The 24,553-nt window shown below is 41.4% G+C and overlaps 2 protein-coding genes across 4 annotated transcripts in view; one reads left to right on the top strand and one right to left on the bottom strand.

Annotated features, from left to right (window-relative positions):
* Positions 1 to 12,627, bottom strand: part of LOC145439206 (ran-binding protein 9-like) — a 333,125-nt gene extending 320,498 nt beyond the window's left edge. For 2 of the 3 annotated variants that reach the window (XM_080316700.1, XM_080316702.1), the window contains exon 1: positions 12,606 to 12,627. The gene's annotated coding sequence lies outside the window, so the exon portion shown is untranslated. The remainder of the gene's footprint in view (positions 1 to 12,605) is intronic. The other variant, XM_080316701.1, reaches the window with a different exon arrangement.
* Positions 1,366 to 23,846, top strand: LOC145439201 (uncharacterized). The gene is made up of 22 exons (XM_080316690.1): positions 1,366 to 2,316; positions 5,175 to 5,285; positions 6,368 to 6,450; positions 6,507 to 6,654; positions 7,676 to 7,789; positions 7,847 to 7,952; positions 8,761 to 8,828; positions 8,885 to 9,035; positions 9,707 to 9,793; positions 9,856 to 9,943; positions 10,742 to 10,867; positions 10,939 to 11,034; positions 11,635 to 11,785; positions 12,177 to 12,331; positions 12,937 to 13,003; positions 14,123 to 14,286; positions 15,264 to 15,541; positions 17,522 to 17,650; positions 18,329 to 18,546; positions 19,655 to 19,924; positions 21,417 to 21,529; positions 22,479 to 23,846. Exons 1-22 carry the CDS (start codon positions 2,172 to 2,174, stop codon positions 22,572 to 22,574), a joined length of 2,964 nt encoding a protein of 987 aa, XP_080172816.1. The 5' UTR covers positions 1,366 to 2,171; the 3' UTR covers positions 22,575 to 23,846.
* The last annotated feature ends 707 nt before the right edge of the window (positions 23,847 to 24,553 follow it).

The raw sequence follows: 24,553 nt of genomic DNA, 5'->3' as shown, positions 1-24,553 counted from the left end.
CCTTTCGACTAATTCTACCTCAACTAAATCAGTTTTGATGTAAATCTACTTAATTTCATTATTTTGTTAAGTAGGAAGTAGTTTCTGGATAGATTTGCATCACTTTTACTAGTGGAAAGGCCGCAAAAAAAACAAGAAAATTAGCCCCTGTATCACCTGAGCAAAGTGAGCATATTCCGGATCAGACATCCAAAACCTGTATTCGTTTCGTGTCCTGTCCAATCGACAGTCTACATCCTATGGTGCGTCCTATGTTGCGGTTCGTTATACAATGTAGAGTGGGCTGTTGTCTTGTGTTGCTGCAGTCGAGCTAGACAGGTGAGGAGGGTGCTTGATAGATATTCAAAGGCTGCTATAAGGCCTGCCAGCAGATCGTTCTCACTCCCTACCTAAAGAATAGTCAGTTGGAGCCAGGCCGCCAGATGTTGGATATTGAGAGGTGCCAGTGAGGAATCATCCCGCTGGGTGTTGATTCGTAATATGAATTAGTTCGGGAGTTAATTTTCCATTTATTCATGCATAGATTGAGCCTCATCACAAAATAAGATTCTCGCGACACGGATTCCACAGTCAGTGATGGCAATGAAGCCTTTTCTTCTACAGAAAAACCCAGCGCTCACGGTTGAATTGCTATGTGGGCTGGTGGGCTACTTACTTTGACGAGACGGGAATCGTAAGAGCGATTTGAAAGTGGTCAAAGTAGTTATCGACGGTATTAGAGTAGAGGTATTACCTTAAATTTTCGACTTGCCAGTAAAAACTTTCCAAGTTACTTCTGGTCTGAAAGTGCTCAAGTAAGTGGTTTGAACAAGCAGATTAGGACGAGCCGTCGCAGACTTTAGTTAGGCTATGGTTAGTCAATAGCAATTTACAGCTACTATGTATATCGCTATGGTTAGTCAGTCGCCGGTCATAACTTTCAAAATCACTGAAACTTTACTATCTGTGATAAGCATGCCGCTTAGATCAAAACGATTATCAAATAGAACAGTAAGTGTAAATATTACTGTGAAGGCATAATTACATGAATGAGAACTCCAATCCTATTGAATACTCCGAAAAAACGCAGTTTTTCGCTACTGACCGATGATATTAATATACGACCGTGCACAACTATGTTGCGGTTTTAAACCATTCGTCTTAACCAATGATATATATACACCATTCTGCCTGTCAACTGGTATTGTATAAATTTAAGAATCTGTGTGTCTTTGTCTGTGCAATTTTCATTCGTCAGCCGGCCCTAAACTGATATGTGCGATATTTGTAAAACCTCGCCATGAAAATGCCATGGTGTGGCATCTGGCATTTACATTTACGCGAAGAAGAATACCATCGGGCTGTTACAGGTCATCGATGTTATAACTTATTTTACACGGTGTTGCCGTGTATCTCAGTCGCTTCGGTGTTAAATAGAAATTTTAACATCTTAGATAGTCTTATCGAAAGGACAAATCGTTGACGAGCGCAATGGTTCAAAAGTAAACAAGGATACCGTACCTGTGCCTCACTGGACGAGTTGTTCATATGTTACGTGTTGAGTTGACCGTTAAGTATAATCACTGATAGCTGATAGCTTATCATTACGGCTTTCGTGACGTCATAGAATCTGAAAAAGTGCAATTTTACAGTGCTGCTCTGCGGCAGTCACCTCTTCATTATACGTGCTTGTGGAGCTAAAACTTAAAAAAGCCTCCTTCCTTCTTTCTGTCTCTCTCTCTCTCTCTCTTTCGTGGCTGGTAAGTATTCGCAGTTTTTTCTGCCTTTGAAGATTGAACTCTGATTTGGTTTCACTGAGATGAAGAGTATATAGGTTTATATAGCGGTAATGATAATGGACAATGGTAATTGCCCAGAGTGGAATTGGTGGCATCGTCACGCAGAACTTTCTGTTTATTTACATGATTATTCTATGCAGAAATGCCCTCATCACGCAGGATTTATTTAAAAATCAGAACTGAGATTCGATAGGATGTAATTGCCAGAAATAATTGATGTACTGGGCGGAGGTGGAATAGGTGTATTCGTGGAAACTGACACCGTCATGCTCATTTGCCCAGCTGTTGCGGTTGAGCTTCGGACTGCTTTACCATATTGTACCATTTCTCACAGTGAAATATCATCGTTTTAGCAACACTACATTTCTATAAGATGCTGAAAATATCATTGAGATGACAATATCGCAACAGATTGCCAAGTCTTTGAGAACAGGTTCTCAGGCGGCTGAAGAGGAAAAAGATGTAGACATATTTGACATAGACAAGCATCTCAAGTCTGCATCCCAAAAGATTCTCTTGGAGCGAGTTAATTTTGTTGGTAAGGATATATATACCTTTGTTTATTCAGTATAGTTAATTAGATTCAATACACGACATATATATTAACGAGTTTTCTCTAAACATCATGAGTTTTGAGCTCATACTGTCAACGTTACCGTAAACCGGGGTAACTTTGGACAATTTTCAACAATTCCGCGCTGTATCTCGGAAATGCTGGGGTGTAGGGGAGGCAAGTTTTGTGTTCTTTAGGGGTCATGGAGCATAGATTAGAATTACCTAATCCAAAATCTTCATGGTCATAAATAAGTACCTTATTTTTGTAAATCATCCGTGTCCAAAGTTATCCCTGCATGTGGGGTAACTTTGGACAATGATGTAGTTTTTTGTATGCCTTTACACTCAATTGTTTATGAAACTTCGTAAATGAGGCTTGTTTGGTAAGAGTTGATGAGAGCAGTGGCTAAAACTGAAACAAAATAGTATATATGTCTGGCCTACCGTATTGCATGATTTTGACCTAATCCCCCCCCCCCCCCCAAAAAAAAAAAAAGAATAAATAGGTAGTTTATGAAGGCTAATGGGCCCTTATTCATCTCTTATCTCAATTTTCCCTCATGCCTTCGCCAATTGGGACTTATAAATAACGTATGGTGATGAGCAGGCCGTGTTATTTTTGGCATATGCCAAAACTGCCAAAAATAGAAGAAAAAAAAACCTAACGATTTCATAGGTTGATAATATCAAACGAAACCACAGAATATGCAGTATACATCGGAATCGGTGCCTATAAGCAAAAAAAGAAAGAAAAGCCTTACAAACACGCTCAACAGCTGATTGTTACAGCTGTTGAATAGACTGAAATCATTTGCACTGTAACAGTGCTTCCAAACTCAGGTCAGCTAAGTTTCTCCTAAATTCATTTCTCGCCCAGCGAATCTGGGAAATATCGGCTTCAACGGTACCCGTTGAGGGAAAGAATGTTGCCAGTCATCCGCAAAAGGTTTTCAGAGCTTCAAAATCTTAGGAAGGCCGAACCGGCATCCATGCATCATGAAAAGCGAGAGAGAGAGTCTTTATTTTTCATCCAACCAAAATACATAACAAACGGCAGTGATGGCGGTACAGAAAATATGCGTGCACAGTATTCGGTATTAGATAGGAATGATCGATAAGACCGTGAAGGTCATCTAGTCTGATCACACCAGCATCAAACATCGCCAGTGCCATCGATCACGTCGCCAGTGCCATCGATCTCATCGCGGAAAGAATTTTCTTCCCGATCCTTTTCCAGGAGTTTCCTGTGTTGTCTCTCGACACATTCTATTTAGTAGCCCGACTATCATTTCTCCTTCAGTCTACCGATATATTTTCGGGGGACTTTTGTCACTTCAGGTGGCTTTAATATTACCAACTCGCACGGAAGAGTCCTGGGAAGGTTAGCTCGTCTAAGAACATTGACGCAACAAGAGTGTCTGGCAAAACGAGACTATATGCAGCTCAGAGATAGCCATACTGTTTGTTGCGTCACAATGTTCAACTCGATCACAATGCAAAATTCGTGGTTGATTTTGGGGGTTCCAGTTCCATGAGCAGAATATAGTTTATATTTTAATAATCAGTACTGCGGCAGCTTCTTATTGATACCCGTTTTATCAAATTTAGCGCTCGACAAGCCGGTCAAAAATGGTCGTAAAATTGGCTTTGGACAAATGGAAAGTATGACGTGAACCAAATGCAGTCAGCCGTTCAATCTCGCTGTGCCCACACAATTTAGGACACCATGCTTTCACCCCTAATGGGTGGGCTGGACCCAGATTAAGAAACCTGCCTTTCACAAACGCTCTTCTCGCTTGTAACGCGGTCCCGGTCCTGTTAACACAACACCAACAATGAAATACACTATTTGGCAGGCCGTGTTATTTTTGGCATATGCCAAAAATTGCTTATTTTTGGCATTTTCAAATTTTTATTTTTGGCAGTTTTGGCATCTGGCTCCTGAAATGCCAAAATAACACGGCCTGGTGATGAGGGATATCCCACTGGCAGTGTCAGCAATCGACAGCGAACGTTAAACATGTTAACATGATTTATTGCCGATTTCAAACATATTACTGTTCTTTAAAAGATACACTTTCCCTTTCCTATCTCCTCTGATGGATATATTTGTCGTAATTTAAGATATCTCGTATTCAGCAGGCGCATCTTTAGGAGTATGTGATAAGTTTTCGAAGTAACTTACACCCGATTACAATCTCTCCGCTCATTGCCTACTCATTTTTTCATATTTTGGCAAACTCTAATTTATTAACCTTCTCATTCCATGTTAAAAAGCCATCAGGCAGGTAATAAGGAATATAGTTGACCATACACTTTTACACAGATGGAGCAGCCACTTTCCAGAGCTCTAAATATCACATTTTCCAGTGTCCAAAGTTACCCCGTTCTGTTAAAATTTGACGGGGTAACTTTGGACATCACATTTTCTTGTACTGAGATTTTTGCTATGGATTAAGACTGCTTAGAGGTATCTGCTGCCAAGTTTTCAATCTATGAATCACATGCTATCTGTGTTTGGTTGTAAGAAGTTTAATGGCCATTAATTTTGATGAAATTGACCCCCGCCATTAATTTATCAATGTTGGGTCAAGTTTATCTTGTAGTGAAATGAATCCACCTTCTATTGAGACTACTTGTGGTGCTTTTTCCACATGAAAAAGAATTGGACATCCAGCGGCAACCCTTTTCTATCAATAACCATTTAAATCTTTTACTGTTTAGTGTCCAAAGTTACCCTTAAGTCCAAAGTTACCCCGGTTTACGGTAGTGAAATTGTATTTCTAATGCTCAATAGGAATTGTAAATATTTCAGTCGCATATCTGTTTTGTATATTTCAGCTGCAAAGTTTCCTTATCATTTCAATTTGAACGCGCTGAAGTCAAAATACATAAATCTGAATCCTCGATCCAGCAACTCATCTTCCAACGGTTCTTCAGGAATGTGTCCCGGTACGTTGAAATTCGGGAGCTTACGTTGTGGTTGTGAGAAGTCCCTAGGCTACCAAAATCTTATTACCAGTCTGTGACTCCAGACAAGCTTGTCCTTCTTGATTAGCTTAACTTGATGGCAAAGGAAAAATTCTTTCATTTGTTGATCAATTTTCCTCGTTTAAATAGCCTTTGAAACACTGTCATAGTATCGGTATTTAAAGAAACTGCAAGGTGACTGACACAGTCAATTGAAATCGAACACATGAATGTGTAACGAGATATTACATGAGAGTTGCCATGTTATTGCCTGATGAATAACAAGGCTTTTTACTATACACATGCATTGAACGTGAATGTGAAATAGATTGATTTTTGTAAAATCTGTAAATAGGCTATTTTGACCTTCTTCCTGTTTAATAAATAGATCTATTATTGTACCTGTACGTGATGATACAATGAGAATCAATGTATCACTGCATTTAAATCGAGTTAATTGTTATTGAACTTGAAAATAATTCATGCACAACAACATTTCAGGAGGGTAGGTTACCTCTCATTTCTGTCTACTTCAAAGTTCTTGTGAATGGTGTCCTATTATAGCTGTTGTCATGTAGAATGCTATGGAGATTAATTTTTATTTAATATTTACTTCTTAAGTTCTGAAAGCATTGTATTTCAAATCATCAAAATTGAGTGATTTTGCTTAAAATAATGTCTGATATTTTAGTTGCTGACTGCCATAAGACAAATTTCAGAGCTGATTTTGCAAATTCGCTAGGATTGGTTTGAATAGATTTGTAAAAAAATGGTCAACGTCCTCAGAATTGTTGCATGGGATGTCATATACTGTATTTTGTCGTAAAGTAACTGATTCCATTTGAAGATTTTACTATTAAGAATGAAGACTTGCCTTTTTTGCAAAAATGAGACGTTGCCAGGCCAGATACAGTCTCCAAGGATATGTCCTCGAACGCTAACCCTTTATGCTCACAATAGAATGGGATGGTTGTGTATTCTGATATACATCAACTTTCCTCATGAAGCGGAAAAAGTCCCTGTTCTGTTTTTCTAAAACTTTCAGGGTATCTTCTTTTAAACAGCACTGAAAAATGAATCAACATCAGCCGCAACTCCTCACGATGGGATCCCTACTCCCAAGATGATAATATTTCCAGCAGAAAAGGTGTCTGTCATTTTATTCTCTTTGTGGCCAGGAATGATTATTCTCTCTGTTGAAAGGTTGAGATTTCATGGAGAAACACGATGCGCGTTGGAGCAGGTTTATTCAACCTGGGTAACACGTGCTTTCTCAACTCGGCCCTTCAGTGCTTGACATACACCGCTCCGCTTGGCAACTATCTCGTTCACATGGATCATCAGAGAAGTTGTAAGTTGGCGATCATTGATGAGATACTGTGACGTTAACGATTTCCTCAATGCTGGACACCATTGTAGATGACCCTCGTCAAGGCACATAATCCTGAATTTCTAGTGAGTTGCAAATGACAACCTACATCGCGACAGATAGTTTCTAAATGTTGATGACCTCATTTCTATTTGTCTGTAACTTGAATCCTAGACCTAAAGGTAGCCGTATTTGTATTGTCATTATGGCTGCCAAATTTCCTTTGACACTCCTCGACAAGTGCTGAGCATACACAGCTCTAGCCGATTAAAAGTGGAGTAATAATTGAGAAGCAGGCCAGAAATGTTTCAATTACGTGTAGACAACAGACGGTAGACCAGTAGGCTACCCGTTACCAGTTTGTAAAGTAGTCAAAATTGAAGTGTCCTGTATTTCTTGTTGCCGATAACCCAGGTAAAGTTTTGAAATTCCAAAAGGCATCCCATGTACAAATGAAAAGTGACGGATAGTGCTGTAAACTATCCCTGTTAATTTAACTCTATGTAATGAAATTCATAATCAAAGAAGCAATTTGCACTGTAATACTTCCAAAGTAAAATTTTCAACTCCATGTCGAATATCTTTACAGTGTAGGCTAGGATCACTGATAGGCCTATCCAGAGTGCCGGATGATTTACTTCTAGAAATGCTTAGCACAGGCCAATGGTCGGCAACCTGTGGTCCATAAGGAGTTTGCTACTGGTCCACGAAAAGTTCGAAAACTTTTGTATAGCGGCCGAGAGCACTGATAAAAATTGAAAAAATAAGGTAACCTCTGTAATCGAAACATTTCTTGTTCCCTTACTGGGCAATGGGCATCCTTTAGTGACCATATAGTGTATGAACTACGATCAATTTTCAATATTGATCAACAAAGTTGACTGGTCTGCAAAATGAATCATATCGAAAGCTGTCCGCATAGCGAAAAGGGTTGACGACCCCTACCGTAGAAATGGAAGCCAGTATTTATGGCACGAAAGGCAACAATTGGTGTTTCACTCAGGTCCCTCCAACGGACAGTTCTGCATGCTGTGCGCCATGCAGAAGCACGTTCGCAACTGCTGGTCAAACTCCGGGCAGTCCGTCAAGCCGACGCATATCCTGCATAATCTACGGCGTAAGTTTCGCTACCGCCTTTATCAAACGACAATTTGTCAATATCGATACTTTTTAGTGATCGCCAAGCACTTGCAGTTCGGCCGGCAGGAGGACGCTCATGAGTTTATTCGGTACTCCATAGATGCAATGCAAAAGGCCTGTTTAGTCGGACATCCGAGCAAGTATGTCGATATGTAGAATAGTGAAATTCACAATCTCTATCAGCTTCTTGGAGGTACAGAACTTCAATATGCAATTGAATGGTATATTCATATTGAAATGAACCCGAATATTTTCGGCTGACACTCGTTATCGTAATCGTCAGCAACTAGTAGAGAATTCAAAAAAACAGCGTATTGTGATTGTTGATATACAATGTTCTTTTGCATTCCCTACTAGTTGCTGACGATTACGCCTGACGAGTGTCAGCCGTAAATATTCGGGTTCATTTCAATATGAATATACTATTTATTCTCTAGTGTATCATGTTTCCTGAGGTGCTTACGTGACAATCGGGTGTTTAATTCTCTAATGGTAATGATGTGTAGAGGTTGTCGGTAATCAAGTGCAGTACCTCTACTTTTTCAGTACTCGAATAGATTATAGTCATACTTGCTATGCTTATTCGACTGTTGCTGTTTTTAGAGTTTCCACTTCTGTGTCTACCGTTTGTGAAACAGAACCTACTTGATCAATACTTTTTAGATCTCAAAATCAGAAAGTAGGCTAGTGTCTGGGTGAATTCGCATTGTGTTCCTGTTCATATTTAAGTAGTGTAAGCTTGTCTTGAGAATCACTATTATATTCTGCTTATATCTGAGTGGAAAATTACAGTGTTACATCTCATGATTATCAATATTGACTGCTTTAGTTGATGTGATGGGCATCGGTATACGCTGTTAACGCTTGCCAACGCATTGTCCTTATCTGGACCGTACCTATATTAAGCCGCAGTCCCTCAGATCAAAACTACGCGATCTCCTTTTCCAGACTAGACGTCCACATAAAAGCCACGACCGCCGTGCATCAGATCTTCGGAGGTTATCTACGCAGTCGAGGTTGGTACCTTTTCGAGCCGCGAGTTTGAGCTTTGTTTGACGTCTTCTCGTTTCAGTGAAATGTTCTCACTGCAAGTCCTTTTCGGACACGTTAGACCCGTTTCTGGACCTCAGCCTGGACATCAACAAGCAGGGATGCTGCAGCCTGCAGCAGTGTCTGGAAATGTTCGTCAGGGTCGAAGTCCTGCAGGGCGATAATGCTTACAAGTGAGTTTTGATGAGGAAGTGAATGTTGTATCGGCAAAAAATGGTAGATCGCCCCGTAGCACAGGGGTTCACGTTTTTTATGCCATGATACTGTTTAAAAATTTTGATATATCAATGCCCCAATCCCCCTTATATATAACCTTCAGCTTTCCTGGTTTCATTGACTCGTTAGTCTGAACTGTTTAACATTAAAGGCATTGTGGCTTGCGCACACGTTCTTTCTGGAATTACTTACTTGTGTACATTTCAAAGTAGTTTTGGCAAGTCTTCGAAATAGCTACTTGTGCTTTTATTAGAACATTGTAGCATTACTTCCACTCTACTTGTGTAGCAATGCTACAACTTTTGACCACCGCTGTGGCTAATGAGGCATAGTCGCCTTAACTATCGCGCCCTCGGTTTGAACGATTTAATTGAAATCGTAAACAGAATGGCAACAATGCCAAGTCAGGGGAGAATCAGGGGCCGGAGAATGGCACAGATATAATTTCGACCTCGACCCGTGTCACAAGATGGCATTTGATATTTCCATCCACTGAGAGGTCGAGAGGAAGTTTGCTACTGCTTGGAGCCATTCAACTAGTTATATCTCTAACCGGTGTATCATGAAAATATGACATACTTGCCGAATTCCATACATCGGTTTCATGTTGTCGTTTTAATCTTTTCAGATGCATGAGATGTAAGAACACTGTGACCGCATTCAAGAAGTTTTCCGTCCACCGCTCGCCGAACATCCTGATGCTGCAGTTGAAAAGGTACGGCGACGTCGGGAACAACGTTTCTTATGCGCTTTGACTATTCTACGTATTCTCTCCAGGTTTTCCAACTTCATGGGTAACAAAATCAACAAGAGTATTTCCTACCCGTCGAAATTAAACCTGGCGCCTTATATGAGCGATAAGCAGGTGGGGAACTTCTGTCTCTATCCTATTCCGTGTCTTTGGTGTGTTCTTTGTGTTTGTTTGTTTGTGTGATGTGGCCGATATCTTTGCGAAAATGACTCGAGTCATCCGGTGTTGGGATCAAGTTACTACCTTCGAGTCGCCGGTCATCTCGAGTCCTTGCACATTTTGACTCGAGTCAAGTCACTCGAATTTTGGGGGTGACTCGAGTCAAGTCTAGTCACAATTCAAGTCAAGTTGTCTTTTCGAAGTACGAGGCATGATTAAGTCATTGCATTTTGCTAGCCGTTTCAAATTTGGATTGAGTCGTAATTTATTTTAAATCTAGGGGTGAACATAGAGTTGAATATACATGCATAAAGGCGTTGTATAGCTCACGAATGCGTAGTAGACTGCTAAACTACGTAACTGTTGTATACCCTCAGTGTTTGATTATCCGCCAAAATAGACAATGGAACGCAAAGCCTAGCCTTTAAAGCGATTCAGACTCGATTTTGCCCAAGCCCGACTTATAAACTCAAAACTAATCCCGACCCTAACCTAACCGAGTCCTAGCCTTAACTTGAACCCATATGCTCAAGTCACATGTACTGTAAACGGACAATGCAAATTATGTACGCAAGTCCGCTGTCAAGTCATTCGAATCATGTGATTGGAGTCAAGTCATAACCGAATACATCCACATCATGTCGTCTTATGGCTCATATTTACATTAAGTGGCACCTCCTTCAAATGTTGTATTTTTCAATGCCTTGCTCTGTTGATTATCACCTATCACTCGACCGACAATTTTGATTTTAGGCTGGTGGGCTCACCTACGAACTGTACGGGGTCCTGGTACATTCCGGATTCTCTTGCCAGTCCGGACATTACTATTCCTACGTAAAAGTCTCGAACGGACAATGGTATTGCTTCAACGATTCGTCGGTGAGTCAGTTTTTGATGACGATAAGTTGTCAATCATTGAGCTCTATAAAGATGCTGGTCGTTGTTGGCAGGTGTATCAAGTTAGCATCAACCAAGTTCTCAATCAGCAAGCATACTTGCTTTTTTATACCAGAGGCAAGAAGGCACCATCATTGTCAAATGTGAAAGTGAGTGACGCTCTCGTCTATTTTTAGAGGATGGAGAAAATCATTGTGGAATGTCAATGTTTATGAATTCGTGGGTTCCGGTCCTTGTAGTATGAAGCAGCCTGTCGTGTTTTGTGTCACAGGCCTGCTAATATTCTCCCATAAGATATCAAAGTTGGAACTAACACACAGCTGCGTTTCATGTGCCGATCCTAATCCAATTTTCACACTTGCTGGCATATTACCCTTTACCGCTTTTGCATTGATAATAACGTTAGGAAACCTGTGATCTGTATGGTCTCATTTCAAGTATAAGAACGTCGTGTTTTCTAATTTACCAGGATAAGACGACCCTATTGTATGTTGTTGTTTCTTCAAATAGCTTCATGATGCTGAACTTCTTTACCGGATAGTAGAGCACAGTGTCGTTTATTGTGCTGCAGACAGAAATATTTTACTCTTCGATCCTAGCGACAGCGTTCTTCATTATTCATTACCTTCCTGTATTGGCAGACTATCTTACCTTGCACTGCTCCTATTCATGTCTGCATGGCGTGAACCACATACTGCCCCGGGTTTACCTACTGCTTTGCCCCTAGTCATTGCTTTTTTTCTATCAAGAACGGTTACGGTGTTTCTTCTCTCAATGGGAAGCCGAAAATATCGGAACCGATGACCAACGGGACGAAATCATCCGACGAAACCAGAATCATAGGGCCACAATTGCCCCCGAAGATGAAGAGATTGGATTCCTCTCACTCATCTAGTTTCGGTACATTTTGCATTCCTAACGCTGTATCTGCTTGCGATGTTTCAAGTTGAGCGCCCAAGTCAAATTTCTTAATCATTTTGTAGCAGCCATTTTCAATCGAAGATTTTAAATTTTCGTTTCGATCGAGAGAGACGCGTTGCGTCAAACTGTGCTACAACCTGTAATTAGTCTAATACATTTCAGCTTTGTACTGATAGCACGTGGCGTTATCGATAGGGCCTGTCATATAATAGAGTACGTTGGTGCTTTGATTACTCTAGTTGAGTATTGACGCCTCTTGAGGTTATATCTAGAGGTGCTGCGTCATTAGTCGGTGTATATGCCACAAAAACATTGATGACAAAAATTGATTCAGTCTTATCTTATTCCTATTGACGTGTCCTTTTTCCAGTTGCTTCCTCGTCGAAGCAAATCAAACAAGTGAACGGCAACACTCCCACCAAAGCGATCACAAACGGATTGCATGACCGCTCGAAATCTGTGAGCTTCGTGGTCAACAGAAAGCCGAAATTGATTGTCAGCAGTCCATCGAAAATAGTGAGCAAGGTGCGTCGTATTGCTTTTATCCGGTTTTCTGAGTACCGGTACTCAATTAAGTTTCCCTGCTTAACACTAGTTACCCAAGTGTTGATAACTTTAGACAACTTCCACTTTTATCTAAGTTTCAAGTTTTTTTAGGCAAAACTAGGCCGAGAATGCATACTTTTTTACTTGCTATTTGTAAATCGCTAACTTGTACTTGAGTAGATATTTGATCCTACGCATCTTTAATATGCTTGATAAAAGTGCACGAACGTAGATGCTTGTTTGTGACTGGGACCTTAATACAACCAAATACTCCAACATTGCTTCTGCTTCAGTACCAACCACGGTTACTCTGACTGACTTCATCCTTTAAGAATTGAGATGTTCAATATACCAAGGTAAATAGATGCTCCTATATGGATAGCATCTTGAACGCTGCCAAATACTCCAACCATGGTGAAAACACGCTCGGTCATTAATAATATAAAAATGTAAATAGTGTTAAGCCTGGAAGATGTACTTGTAAATTTCTACTTCTACCTTCGTGGAAATTTTTGACATTACTTCTACTTCTACTTGAGTAAACACAATGACTACTTTGACCACGTCTGTTGTAATACTCTCAGGTAAAGGTAAATGGGAACAATTCCAGTACGACTCACAAAGGAAACGAGCCATCGACTTCTACCGCAGGTAGGATGTTTGTGGGTTCTTCGGATAGCTTTTTTTGAGGGACTGGTAGGGGCCGTGTATGGTTTATTACGGTGAATTGCCCTGGCTGAATTGACACTCTGGTTGTTGAGCGGAGCCTAGTTTTGCCTCTGCCCTGTGTAATTTAGCGGGTAAATCTGCGGTCTCGTCGGCACATTATCTATACATTCGCATTCGGAAAACACTCGTTATTCCGCATTATGACTGTCTGATACATCTGTTTTTGCCAATTTACACGGACATTGATTAGATTGCCTAAAAGACGCCGCACAACAAAGGAGTTCGTGCACCATCTAAAAATAGTGCGTTCAGGTTAAGCCATCTCTTCGCAATAATTATTGGAAATTTCATGCCCGTGACGTAATATTTGGTGGTAAGATTGTTGATATACAATGTTCTCTTCAATTATCTGCTAGTTGCTGACGATTACCCCTGACGAGTGTCAGCCGAAAATATTCGGGTTCATTTCGATATGAATATACTTTTCAATTGTAAGTTTGGCGCGTTTCCCATTTGAAATTCCCACCACTTCTTGAATATTTACAGTGGTAAATTTGATCATTTCGTTGTGACCTAATGCATTTGAGGCATGGCGGGAAGGGAGGGCGATGCTTCTTACATGCGTATTCATTTTAAGAAGGGTTTGTGATCGAATTTGATTAAAGACTTTGCTGATTGTTGAAAAAAATGGACAAATATTTGCTGGAAATTGGACATGGAGATGGCATCGTTAAATCGTTGATGGTATAATTCGCAAATAAAATCATTTCCACCTTGAGATTGAAGAGTACATGAATTGAGAAAGTATTTCCCGAGTGCTGGTCAATATCTGAAAGTATATTTTGGGGCAACAATGTAGATTTTGCAATGCCAGATCGAAACTTGTGACTGTTTTTGTCACTTTGTATTACATTACACGGGTTGTTTTGTGTCGGTACTTGGTCAGAATGTAAATTTTGGGCGGGTGTTAATGTGTATATCGGCACAATGGACACAATGATGTGTGTTGGAAAAAACTTTATCTCTGTGTGTGTGGGCGGACAAAAGCACCTTTTGGTAGTCATTTTTCAAGATTAGCTTTCCACCAAAATGTACATCCAGGTGTGAAAACTACGAAACCATCTCCCGGCGTCGGCGACAGGTCTTCGCTTTTGAACGAGATGCTTCGAGATTCGTCTGTGACGAAAAAACACTCCATGAAGCCGACGCCTGCACTGCAAGCGTTAAACGCTTATTCCAGCAGCGACAGTGATTCTGAAGAAGAGGTCAGTGCAGGGTTGTAACGACTCGAGACTTTTTGCATGACTTGACCAAGTCTCGTGACTCGAGTCTAGGACAGCCAAGACAGGCATTTCGTTGTGACTTCGAGAATCGTAAAGCTACCACATTAGGGGTTTTCATCTGTAAGTACCGGTACTTGGAAAATAAGGCCAGAAACTGTTGATAATGGGGAAAATTAGTATATTATGAATACGACGATACCGATATCACCCAAACAGGGTTGTAAAAGAGCGGTGGGACAGGATCTGAACTCTAAACTGAACACCCGGACTCGAGTCTCAACACTATGACTCGGGCTTGACTCGGTATTGAATTGAAAACGACTCAAGTCAAAAATATAAAACTGACTTGTGACTCGGAACCTTGTGACTTGTTTACAACCCTGGGTCGGTGTGTATCTGTAAGTGTTCCCTTTGACAGCCGAACACGCTATTCAGCAGAGATACCCTTAGGCCACGACACTTGGTCAATGCTCGTCGTTGGGGCTCTGGTGTCAACCGTGGACGCGAGTGTCACTACGGGCCGGAATCTCGGCCCTTTAGGCTACTATTGTAATCTAACTCGCATGTGGTATGCATAAGTCTTTGTGTGGGTAGAAGGGGGGTCTTTTGACATTGGCGATGAGCGCTGACAGAGTGCTATGGAAAACACTGTTGAATAGGCCTGGTGCAAATTTACGTTCTTTGCAGGCAACAGAAATATTGTATAATCTAAAAGTAGCGCATTGAGCTAATGAGCTCGAGTCATCTGTTCGTCTTGATTATTCGAATTTTTATGCCTGTGTCTTCATATTTGATGATGTGAAAGTCGGTATGCAATGTTTCTTCCAATTCTCTACTAGTTGCTGACGATTGCCGCTAACTAGTGTGAGCCTAAAGTATTCGGGATCATTTCGATATGAATATATATTATTTAATTGTATATTGAAGTTTTGTAGCTTTATGAGAACCTTTCTTTGCAGAGCGGTAAATCGGGTTATTCCACGCTGACATCGACTCTCGCGACCTTGCGTAAGAGCACGTCTGCCAAGAAGAGCAATTCCGGTTCCGGGTCAAAACAGAAAGAAGACAATTCTACGAATGGATCGTGTAGAAACCCCGCCGACAAATCAGACCCTGTGCGCGGCGACCAGCGTGTCCGAGAGCCTATTCTCCAAGTCTTGAATAAAGAGATCGCTTCGTCGCACGATTCTGGGGAAAATGGCGACACGCAGCAGAATTCCAGTAAAGTTGAAGAACGGTGAGTAACTGATGTTCAACATTTCATAACTTTACATTCTGCGACATTACAATGGGTTATGCTTCGGACAGTATTGGTGCTTGCGCAAACGCGTTTTCTTTTTGCCTTAGATTTTTTCTGTATCAGTGCCTTTCAACCTGTGGGATGGTACGCACTTTGCGGATGAAAAAATGCCAGTGCACTTGACAAACACGATGCGAATGAGTGAGGATGAAAATTGTTCGTACTTTAATAACTTTAAGGCAGGGGTCACCAGGTACCCCCGAGGAGTAGATGAGTAGCCCGTGTAGCTTGTTCTAAAAATTTATTGAATAGCAACATTTACCAATATTCGTCAGATTATAACCAGTGAGCGTTTAAAAATATAGATTGATTGATTTAGCTATTGTTTGAATCACACTAACATGTAACTTAGAAATAAATATACATAAACACTTGATTTGATGATATCAAATATCCTCAATTACAATTAGTAATATACCAGCATGTAATCGAATCACAAGATATCGAAGACGTAGGATACATCGCACTGACTATACAGGAGACATGACGGAATGCCATCCACGGTCTTCTTGAAATGGCGAGGTGTTTCGTTCTGGTAGCTCGACGCCAAGGACGATGCCAAAGTACTAAACAGCATTACTATTCGGTAGCAGTTAGCCGTGAAGTACTAGCAGATTTTCAATATCTGTATGCCCATTACGCATTGCATCTTTAGACACGGCTTGTTTCTCTTACACTCAACGCAGCTTAGTACCGGGTTTCTACCTTTCTGTAATCATTGCTACTGTCCGGTATAATGAAATCTGTCATGTCCGGTTGCTGAACAGTTGGAGATGGAAATTTTAACACTGCAACATTACCTTCACCTCCAAACCCACCAGGCTGCAGTAAACTTTTGGTGCCTTGTTGACATGGAAAAGTTCAACTTATAGTTGTGAATCACCCTTTTCGGACATCAAAAACAAACACAGAACACGCCTAACTAATGCACATCTGGAACACTCATTCAGAGTTGCAGTGTCAAGTTACATACCAGAGTACAGCGCACTAGTTGATAGCATGCAATGCCAGGCTTCCCACTGACTAATACTGAAACAGATAACATAATGTCCAGTCCAGTCTAAATTGTGACATGGTTTATTGTAAAATTTGAGTTGACTGTTGTTGTATAATTTATACAGACGTGGTGCGAAGTAATTCATGATTTCTTAAAAAATGTTAATGGCCAGCTACTGGAAATGAGATGTTTTGATTTGAAAGACTCTCTTAGAAGTATTGGCGCAATGTGTTTCCTGCCCAGTGCTGTGAATATCACAGCGGAAATTCAGTTTGATGCGGGTAAACGGCGGGAGTATATGGTAGCCCGTCGCTTCAATCAGTACCCAAAAGTAGCCGTTGGTTGCAAAAAGGTTGGTGACCCCTGCTTCAAGGGGATATGTACAGTTGTTCCCCAACGTAACAAGTTGTTTGATTTACGACACAGTGCAAATCGTGACTTCTTCAAGTTAGCGCCAGCTGAAGTGAATTGATATCTGCGCACTACTATAATTATTATGTAATCAAAAGTATGATCGGAAAGCCCTGGCCATCCGAGCAATAGAATTTATTGTGCAAAACCCATGAACTTATTTGGCCGGAAAGTGCTTTAGTGCATTAGTTGTGGTCAAAACGGGAAAAAGGAACAGTCTTCTCGATGAGACACTTGACAGTCTAATCAGGGGGGGCTTTGAAGTACGAAGTTTTCCCTTACTGGTCTGAAATTGCCAGAAATATTCAGAAGCAATCTGAACTGGACTGTTCCACTGGATTTTCAAGGCAATTCCACAAACCACTTTCGAGTCGTACTTTTGCCAAAAAATTATATTTAGGCAGAAGTAGGCTAAAAGATCCCACTCGAGTAAAACCTCGATAAAGCTGAAGTACTTCCGTACAAAGCCGCCTGTGCGTCTGATACATGAACGCTTACCTATTTTACAGAGATGCGGCCGTATCGAAAGGCAAGGCCCGCAAGCGTCACCACTCTGACGAGTCCATGTCGACGAGTCCAAAGTTCTGCAAATCATCGAAATCGTGCAGGGAAACGGAGAAGAAGTGCGGAAAGAAAAGGTTTGTCGAGCCCGTAGGTTCGTGTAATTGGACCAAAGGTAGTCATTGTAGGTGCTCAGTTAGCAGTAGAAGTAACTTCGTAAATTTCTACTCGAGTAAAGTAGTAATTTCCGATCTAATAAAAAAGCACTCCACGTAATTCGACAAGATGAAATGAAAGTAGTCATCGTCAGTACTCACAAGTATAAGTTGTTTCCGGCTTGTGGTCAAGTACAGGAATCGGCAGTGATTTGCCAGTATATAGAAAAGCTAATAGTCTAGGCCTAGCTGCAAAGTATGAAGCAGAAGTGAAAGTAATCCAAAGACATGACCACCTCGGTAGGTACTTGGTTGTGTAATTAAGCCAAACCTACTTCGGTAATTCCAAAAGGTAATAAAAGTCTAAACAACGAACGCAGACTACAAGCGCATGGTGTGCATATGCTGCTGGAGAAGGAAGGTGCCGAAATAGCCTTGTGAGGCTTTCCCAGTCCTGCACCCCCTCCATTCTATCTTCCCCAAATGCTGAGCGCAAAGTGGGGAAGACACAGATACCAGTTCTACTAATCAGGTCTCTGGTCTGACCTAGCAGGGGATTGAACCCACGAGCTACCGATCAAGAAGCCGGACGCTTGTTACTGACCGTGGCCCCTTCTGAATTCGACCACGCTCTATGTAACCCCATGATGTCTCATACAGAAGACACTCTGACGACCTGGACGACCTGAAAGCCCCGAATGAGAGGAAGAGGATCCGCAGCCCAACCGCCGTGGTGGACAAGCTCTATCGCGACAAGAAAGAATACGAGATGTTGATGAGGAAAAAGGCAAGGAAAGAGAAGAAGCTGAGGATGGAGAATTTGCAAGTCTTGCAGAATTGTATTGACTCGGATGACGACACTGTTCCTGAGAGAGCGGGTAAGAGTTGTTGTCTGCTGCGGTGTTTCTCGTTGTAGTATCTGCGAGGGATGTAATGACTCGACTCGAATCACGATTTTCTGATGACTCGAGTCATTTTCTTAAAATATGGATATGACTCGAGACTCAGACAGCCAAGACCGACATTTTGTTGTAATTTCGAAGAATAGTTGAAGGATTTCGTCTATTGGTACTGGTACTTGAAAACGCTACCAGAAACTGCTAAAAGTGAGGAAAATTAGTATATTACAATGCGAACCATTCGATATCGCCAAACATAGTTATAAAAAGTGGGTTTAACAAGACTTAAACAGGAACCTTGAGCAGTCAACACGGTGACTTGGGAGTCGGACTCGAGTCTTAATACCATGACTCGGACTCGACACACCGGTCGCTAACTTTGACTCGAGTCAAAACGACAAAAATAAAGATTGACTTTGTTGCAACCCTGGTATTTGCACATAATCGTCGAGGCTGACGCGCACACCTGCAAGCCACATATTACGCTTATTGCGGTTCTTACTGACAACGCAATGGAACAGCTTGTTCATCTTTACAACTTGCATGCCGCCGAGTTGGAACGGTTAATATTTTATGTGAAGGATGCAAGTTATTCAGATCTCTAATAGGTTGAGTAGGGACATGTGTGCAATTTTACATCTGTCTCCTGACAGCATCGCGAGTTGACCTGGAACCAAACATCATATTGACTGATCGCAGATTTAAGATAGTTTCAATCCGAGCGGGGTGGGGCTTATCATTCTCCTACGAGCCATAGTCCTTGTAAAACCAGATAGTATAGTAATCGTTCATAAAGCAATCGATTACAATCACCAATATCTCGTTGGTTTGTAACCATCAGGTATGCCCATACGGAATGACCTGTATCACCATTGTGTGATAGCATACTTTGCTGCAAACGATGGTTTTGCAAATTCAATATTTTTACTACTTCACCAAGCGTAGATTAGTGCCATCAAAATGCAATTGAGCAGTTCTTAGCCTGAAATCAACCGACTTGAAATATTTGTGACAGCAACCTGTCGCATTTGTAATAATCGGACAGAACATGGTACTAATGCTTCGACATTGGCATTTGCCGTTACAGAGAAGAGAAAGCCAGCCACGCAACCTGAACAAAAGAAAGAGCTGGCTACGCAATCTAAACGTGAAAAAGAGCCCGTAACACAAGCTGAACGTAAAAAAGAGCCAGTTACGCGAGCCGAAAGCATAAGAGAGCCATTTACGCAAGCTGACCGTACTAAAGAGCCAGCCATGCTAGTCGAACGAAAAAGAGAGCCAGATACGCCTGCCGAACGGCCCAACGTTTTGGGGCAGCTTCTGAAACAGTCTTCTGCAAAAGCATACGGCGTCAAAGGTTTTTTTTTTAATTATTCTCGTTCCATTTTCCGACAAGCAAGTCTAGACCTGATCTTCCCAATTTGTACGTTACAAAGCAACGGTTATTCGACCACAATTCTAATACTACAACTTCATTGTATTCGACCAAATCTAATTCATACCGCTTTCATGACGATTCTGCGGATCAATGGTCACAGTGCCAAAACTATGATTCTTGATCATAAAAGTAGGGAAAAGATATGTACGATTTCAGTTGTAGGGGATCCGAATTACTATCGTTAATACTCGAATTCAGGTACTCAAATCGTTGCCTTCTCATAATGTGATTGCTGCGTTATTTTTCCTGCGATGTCTACATGCGAGTGGTGAATCATTTTTAAAACCAGTTTCGTCACTACTTCTCGTCAGATAACTTGGCCACTTGAGCTATCACTATGCCGTACTATCCCATTGATGCGATCCGATATATATCTATAGGCCACAACGATTGAGGGTCACTTGAGAATTTCATTTCCACGAAAAGTGTAGTACGGAATGATGCTTTGGAATCTAGTTAAAAATCTTATATAAAATCTTGTCATTAAGGGTTATGTCTTCGGAAACGTGTCGCCATCATTATCGCGATTACTCAAACGCGAAACAGTTGGCCAATAGAACGGGAAGTAGTCGAAAACGTAGCCACTTGAGTAATTACTGCAAGTGGGCGTGACGTATTGGGATTACTCTGAATAATTGGAAATGCTTTGTAGTAGTTGCCACGGCGACATTGAAAGCACGGTATGTTTTGACAAGTCGCACTAGGGGAAAGTAGGAGCACTCCATCACTGACCACTGCGGCATGTCGAATAGGAAAATACGATTTTTCCGAGTACGGGAATTATATGCTACTCGCCACTGAAAGTTAAGTAGACCTATAAAACCTACCTATAAAACCGATAACCCATGATTTATTCAGCCTACATTCAAAAGGTGGAGCATTGGTTTCAACAGCTTTACAGTCATCGCTAGGCTTGGACATGAAATCTTGTAGGACGTAGGGAGGCTGCATCTGGACGCTTGTAAATAGAATTGGTCCGTCGCTAAGTACTGCTTCAACGTACTGATGTAGGTTCCGCCTGCTTGCACTGATTGCCCGAGTGGTTATGATTTCACACGAATGCTGCTTATAACAGTTTTCAGTTTTTACGCAAAACTAGGACTAGAATACTTAATTTTTGATACTTGTAATTGTGTTTGAGTAAGAATTCACGACTTTAATTCCATTTGAGTAGCAGCAATTGCTACTTTGACCAACCCTGCCTGGAAACTACTACAAGAAGATAAACCGATATTCCCATTCTGACCCACTCAAGAAAATTGCACATAACTTTTACGTCTAATGGCGGAGATACCGATATTCCTTTCAAAGTGTGGTACAATCTTGATATTATCGGCAACAGGATAATATCTCTAGTCTCGTAGTCTACTGCGAGAATCTGCTGTTGGTGACTTGCTTCGTCGTTTTGCAGTGGATTCTTGGGACGGTGCAGAGTCTGTGGTGGAGAACGACGCTAAAAACACGTGGGCGAAACTCCAGGCGCCTCTGATAGATAATTGGAATAAGGAGTACGACAAGGGCAAGGTGAGCATCTGTTCGAATGTAGAAAAGCGCAGAATATATTTTTTGATATGACATAGGGAGGCGACGTCACGTGTTCCCACAGGTTTTTATTACGTCAGTTTTGCTACCAGTTTATTATCATTATCATTTCTGGATGAATTTGCCGTAATTTTGTGTCGACCTGTTTGAAATCAGGGATATAAAGTAGGCTGGAAAGCGACTTCTTCAAAACAGATTGAGGAACAACACTGTAAACCAGGGGCGAGCAACTTCTCAAGTCGGTGGGCCCGATATGGGAAAATGAAGTACTTGGCCGACCAGATTCTTGAATCGATACATTAATCGCGTTTCTATCCACCTATACTAGGATCAAATCGTATTTAATGTAAACTTTAAAGCATAGAGACCGAAAACAGTATTTAATCCTCCTATTAACGTAATAAAATAGCTGTTGAAGTCAATGAGACATCTGTTTTCGCTCAAAGTTATCAACAAGTCATTTGAAATCTGGCTACATATCCGACGTAGAAGCCCTTAGTTAAGACTGCACGTGAACGTCAATTAGATTGGAATGCAGCTTTGTCTTGTTCATGTTCATGGTCACAAAAGAATAGCCTACAGTCACTATGATTTGGCGCAGTAAGCACACAGTGGGATATTGCGGCAGACTGTCGGTCGCTTAAGTTTGATTGTGCCGATGAAAAATCTCGCCTAAGTCCTCAGTCGCACCTCTACATTGCTCACTTGTGGTCAGAGGTGATCAGCAATAAAGTGGCGTACTTTAACATTTTTGGACTACTCAAGTATGATTATGATTAGTCTTAGTGGTTAGGTAGTTTTAGGCATAAGTACCTGAAGTAGTTTTTTCATGTCTTAGAATCGCTGCTTCTACTTGTAATTTAGGCGAAATTCATGTCGATACTTCTACTTGAGTACGAACGATGACCACTTACATTACCTCCGCGTTTAGGTAAAGAAAGTGAAGAAAGAACCCAGGCCAAACGACACGAGCGCGTCCAACATATTCCAAAAGTTTCAGAACATGAAAAACAACAAAAGACTGTGAACCCGGGAAACGACGGTGCTTGTGAAATGTCGCTTTGTCTCTGGTTCTGTTCTTATTATATATCCGTTCTTCTTTGACTTTTTTATGTAAACCATTCGTTTGTATCGTGTACAATGTACAAAATTGTACAGTGTACACTATTTTGCGACACGCTTTGTGATTGCAAATATCAAGCGACGTTCTACAACTCACTCTTGCTTGAATGCCATTGGATTTGCTCCTACACCATGTCAGCAGATACTTACAGAGTGTACAAATGATGCTTGTGATTGAAATTGAAAGTGGGTAGTAGTCGTTTTGCACCCCTTTCATCGGCTATTTGTCAACGTGGCTGTTGACTTGGCTAACAGCTGACTGGTCATTCAAGTCTCAACAGCTAGTTACTGGTGTCTTCTCCAATATTATTATGCGAAAAGGTGGATAATGGATATAGATATTCTAGCAGCTTGCGCGCTGCTGGCTCGTAGGATGGCACGGGCCATTGCCACACGTGACGCAATTCCTGCCATGAAATGTTCACCACCCGTGCCATTCTACGAGTGTGTGCACAGAGAAATGATCAGCTTGCTTATTAATATTGAAAATCACTGCACTATTCCGCATTCATATTTATTTCCTTGGAACAATGGGGTTTGATCGTTAGGATTGTGATTCGCGTTGTCCAAGCCTTTTGCCGCATCATGTGATTTGTGGACAATATTTCGTAAATTGACACAAGTACCTTGTTATATCGGTTGAATTCGGCCAGGCTAACGTGCCATCGCGATTGACTGTCGCTTATTTTCTCGTTTGTTCTGAATTTGCAATCCCGCAATGGGTCTTTGATACTGCCCATGAAATCACGTTGAACAGCGAAGAGTCTCATGATACTAACTAACGTATATTGGGCTTCTTTTTCTATCAGTTATTGGTCTACAATAGTCGCTGTGGTAGCATTTCAGGCTTGCATGTTAAGTAATGGTATGTGTTTGGACCAATTTGTGAGTGTTGTACTGTCCGGTCTATAACAGGCATTGATGGACTCGCGCACTAGTACAGCGTGAATGGCAATGCTCATTCCTCATCTTCGCTTGATTTGCACTAGCTCGCCTTGCGCGGGGATTGATGCTGGTATTGTGACCATGCGTGTGTGAGTCGTGAAACCTGTTGTAAGGTTGTTCTTGTGACTTACTGATTATAATCTGTTTTTTTTTCTGTCGCTTTCGTGAGTGCTCAATCGTCGAGCAATGTTGATTGGAACCACTCACAAATAAATCGGTCGCAACAACCAAGTATTTGGTGTGTTTATCATACAAGTTCAGCTCCGGAAGGTTTGGCCGGTTGACTTTAGTGACCGGAAAGCGACAGCGCTTGGTAGATCTTGTCCTGGGATATCCAAGGTATTGTCTGCGTTCATGGGAGTAGTCCGGATGAAAATGTTGGAGGAATTAGCATAATGGTGATTCCAGTTAGCAGCGTAGGAGGTATATCTGGGCTGCTTCTTTAGGTAGTTCGCAGAATGAGCTACTCGAAAGAAGCGAATGCGAAGAGAAAGACAGCTAAATAAAGAATGTCATCGAAGAATTGGCATCGTGCGCCGAGGTGAATGCCAGATCGTAACTGGTCTTTTCGGCATCCTATCTATTCGTAAGATTGTACTGTGCAGTGTGCACTGCGAGTGTCTAGAGCAGTGGTAACCAACACGCGACCCGCGCAGTCATATTTTGCGGCCCTCGATCTGATATGGGATCTTAAAAGAACGAAGTAAAGCATTTTCGAATGCTGAAATTGATTTCAGTTTCAAGATTTTTTTGTTGCTTCAAAATAAGCTATTTCCCTGTGGCCAACATCACTATTGCTTAGGATTACCATACGTCCTCTTCAGGGCCGTAACAGCACTTCGTCAGCCCCCCTCCCTCCCCTCTCCAAAAAAAACGTTGGTGTTGGACCCCATAGGGTGATAAACCGAGCTTCAGACCCCCCATCAGGCTATACGCTGT

This window comes from Botryllus schlosseri, chromosome 5 (genome assembly GCF_051294905.1).
Source record: "Botryllus schlosseri isolate E-star chromosome 5, Bs_hap1, whole genome shotgun sequence".
Lineage (NCBI taxonomy): Eukaryota > Metazoa > Chordata > Ascidiacea > Stolidobranchia > Styelidae > Botryllus > Botryllus schlosseri.
This window is presented reverse-complemented; position numbering and strand designations above follow the sequence as displayed.

Coding starts and splice junctions, on each gene's coding strand:
- LOC145439201 (XM_080316690.1), top strand. CDS start 2,172: ATGACAATATCGCAACAGATTGCCAAGTCTTTGAGAACAGGTTCTCAG. Junction 11,035..11,634: donor CATCATTGTCAAATGTGAAA/GTGAGTGACGCT, acceptor TTTTCTATCAAG/AACGGTTACGGTGTTTCTTC. Junction 13,004..14,122: donor GCCATCGACTTCTACCGCAG/GTAGGATGTTTG, acceptor ATGTACATCCAG/GTGTGAAAACTACGAAACCA.